At 50.3% G+C, this 2955-nt stretch overlaps 1 protein-coding gene across 1 annotated transcript; it reads left to right on the forward strand.

The window, feature by feature from the left end:
- Positions 1 to 426: 426 nt before the first annotated feature.
- HER10_EVM0005230 (transposase) lies at positions 427 to 2272 on the forward strand (the record flags this gene model as incomplete). The annotated part of the gene is made up of 2 exons (XM_035474852.1): positions 427 to 864; positions 2258 to 2272. The coding sequence occupies 2 exons, from the start codon at positions 427 to 429 to the stop codon at positions 2270 to 2272; spliced, it is 453 nt and encodes a 150-aa protein (XP_035337192.1).
- Between the last annotated feature and the right edge of the window lie 683 nt (positions 2273 to 2955).

A 2955-nucleotide genomic window follows, 5' to 3' on the forward strand; every position in this document is an offset into this window, starting at 1 on the left:
TACGATGGGTGGGAGTTTACAGCAACAGATAATGGCTGGACTACAGACTTAACTGCCATTGAATGGTTAGAGAAGGTGTTTATCCCACAGACTATGCCCGAGGCTGAGGCGAGGCTCGACTGTTGATTGTGGATGGGCATGGGAGTCATACGACGACAGACTTCATGTGGAATTGCTATATTAACAATATCCATTTACTGTTCTTACCACCACTCCTCTCATGTCCTCCAGCCACTTGACCAGTCTGTCTTCAGCCCTGTTAAGTCAGCCTATCGGAAGGAGCTCGGTTACTTGTCTCAATGGAACGACTCTACCATTATAGGTAAAAGGAACTTCCTGGACTGTTACCAGAAGGCTCGACTTGCTGGTCTATCAGTCTCGAACATCAGAAGTGGTTGGAAGTGGACTGGTCTACACCCTGTAGCGATGGTTAAGCCCCTGATGAACCCTATGGTATTACCTGAGCCTTCTGCTAAGCCCACCACACCCAAACCAACCAGTCGGGGCAAAAAGCGATGCCATAATGGTCAACAAACTACCCCTGTTGAGCCATGGGATTCTGCTTCCTCTGCAGTGGTCTGGTCGACACCCAGGAAGCTGGCAGAGCTCAGCGGTCAACTGCACTTATACACCCAACTCGACAATGATACCAGCACTCAACGGCTGCTGTTCAGGAAGGTGAAAAAAGGCTTCACAGAGCAGGCCTGGCAACTGGCAGCTGCCCAGCAGCAGCTGGCTCACCTGAGGGCTCAAGTTACCAACGCTGCAGTTAGGAAGAGGAAGACTGTTCAGATCGATCCCAACACGAAGTTTGCGAACATCAGGGATATCCATCGGGCTCAAATCGAAGCGGGTGAAAAGGAGGTTATTACGGCTGAATCCAGCGACTCTGAATGCCCTAGTGAGGCTGGCAGTTGTATTGTAGTGGGTGTGGTTGAGGATCAATAGTTAATAGTAATGAGGAGGTTGGGTTGTGATCCCATCGTTTTTGTGGGTGCCAGAAACAGGGGGGTGCCAGGAAGTGGGGGGTTTGACTTATCAGATCTTACGATCGCTTTCAGCTATCTTCACTGAGAACCCCTTCTGACAAGACTACGATTGATCACCGAAGCCTTACCCACCTTACGATTTACAGACATAGCTTCAGGGAAGCTATCCACGACTACGACACTGTTTACTTAGTTATCGCAGCCTCAACTTCTGCTAACATACTCACTACGACTAGCTGGCCGTAACACTTTGATTGCTCCTGTTCAGTAAGTTCACTCTACGAAAAACTAACTAAACAGTACGAACGATGTCGTCCCGCGCCTCAGCCAAATCTCCTACCCGGGCTCTTCAGCCTCTTCCAAACAACCTGTTCGAAGCCTGGCCGAGGAAATGGAGACAGCTCCTATGAACGTCGACTCCGACGATGAGGTCACCCTCAAAAAGAGACCTACGATCGACTCCGCGAGAGAGTCAAGAAAGGAGACGCAGACATCGCCAAGGTACAGACCATGTACAACGAAACCGCGAATGAGCTCCAAAACCTCAAGATCATGATCCAGCAGTTCGGGAATGGCCTCAGCGCATTCAGGACCTGGAGAAGAAGTCATCCGACTCAGAGAACAAGAAGCAAGTACCAATGTTCAGGCGCTTCAGGGAGGTCAACACTCTCCGAGCCGCTGCCAACATCATTGGTACCCCATCCAGGAGGACGACAGAAACTCAAACTCAGCGCACCCATCACCTATGACGGCACCCCAGGTACTCTCAAGGGATTTCTGATTCAAGTCAAAAACTATCAGAACTTCCATCACGGAGACTTCACCAGCGAAACCGAGAAAGTTGTGCACGCCGCCAGCTTCCTCAGGGGACGAGCCCTCAAGTGGTTTGAACCTATCCAGGAAGAATATCTCAGCAAAGAAACTCTTGACGAGTGCTCTACTGAAGTACGCGACATCTACAGTAACTTCAATGGATTCGAAGAAGCTCTCAGGTCCCTATTCCAGGACCCTGACGAGAAACGACAAGCTGAACGCGACCTAGCGCAGCTACGACAAACCAAATCGGCAAAGGAATATTCCGCCGAATTCAGACGTCTCAGTGCCCAACTGGACCTCACTGACGACACCAAAATGTTCATGTTCTACCAAGGACTGAAGGACGAAGTCAAGGACGAGCTGGTCAAGCTCGACAGACCAGAAGACTTCCTTCAGTACGGAGAACTCGCCATCAGAATTGACAACCGACTCTATGAACGCAAGAAGGAAAGGAAGGAACGACCTAACACCGGACGCAAGTACCAATGGCAACCTCAACGCAGTTTCCAGGCGAACCAGCGACCTCGCAACAACTGGAACAACAACCGACAAAGCACTGCCTACGGACAACATGACGGTCCCATGGATCTCAGTGTCGCCAAGAGAGAAGACAACCGCCCCAGGAAGGACTTCAAATGCTACAACTGCGACAAGCCAGGACACATGGCTAGAGACTGCCGACAACCCAAACGCATCCAACACCAACCCGTTCCAGAAAAACGAGCCAATATCGCGAGCAAGGAAATTCCCACGCACTCTCATGGACGGCTTGTTACGACGACAACTGCCTTATTCACCAAGACAGTAAGGAACAAACCGGATGGTACCCTAAAAAACCCAAGAACAACGAACGACCCGGATACGACACCACCCCACCACCTGTCAAGACCCTAGCGGTGGCAACCAAAGAAGAAGAGATACCCATCTACCGACCTCTCACCCTCGAGGATAACAACATCGAATGTGTCGCCATACTCTCTCAAATCTGCCAGAATATAGAAGAGAAGGCCAAGACAGACCCCATCATGAAGGATACCCTTCATCTCCTTGAAGAAAGAATCATGCAAAGACTTCAGGCAAGTACAGGAGCAACTCCTCAAATTCGAAGAAAGAGGCCCTGACACAGAAGAAATCATGGGTAATCTCGTCC

The sequence above is a fragment of the Colletotrichum scovillei genome, assembly GCF_011075155.1.
Source record: "Colletotrichum scovillei strain TJNH1 chromosome Unknown Contig00002, whole genome shotgun sequence".
Lineage (NCBI taxonomy): Eukaryota > Fungi > Ascomycota > Sordariomycetes > Glomerellales > Glomerellaceae > Colletotrichum > Colletotrichum scovillei.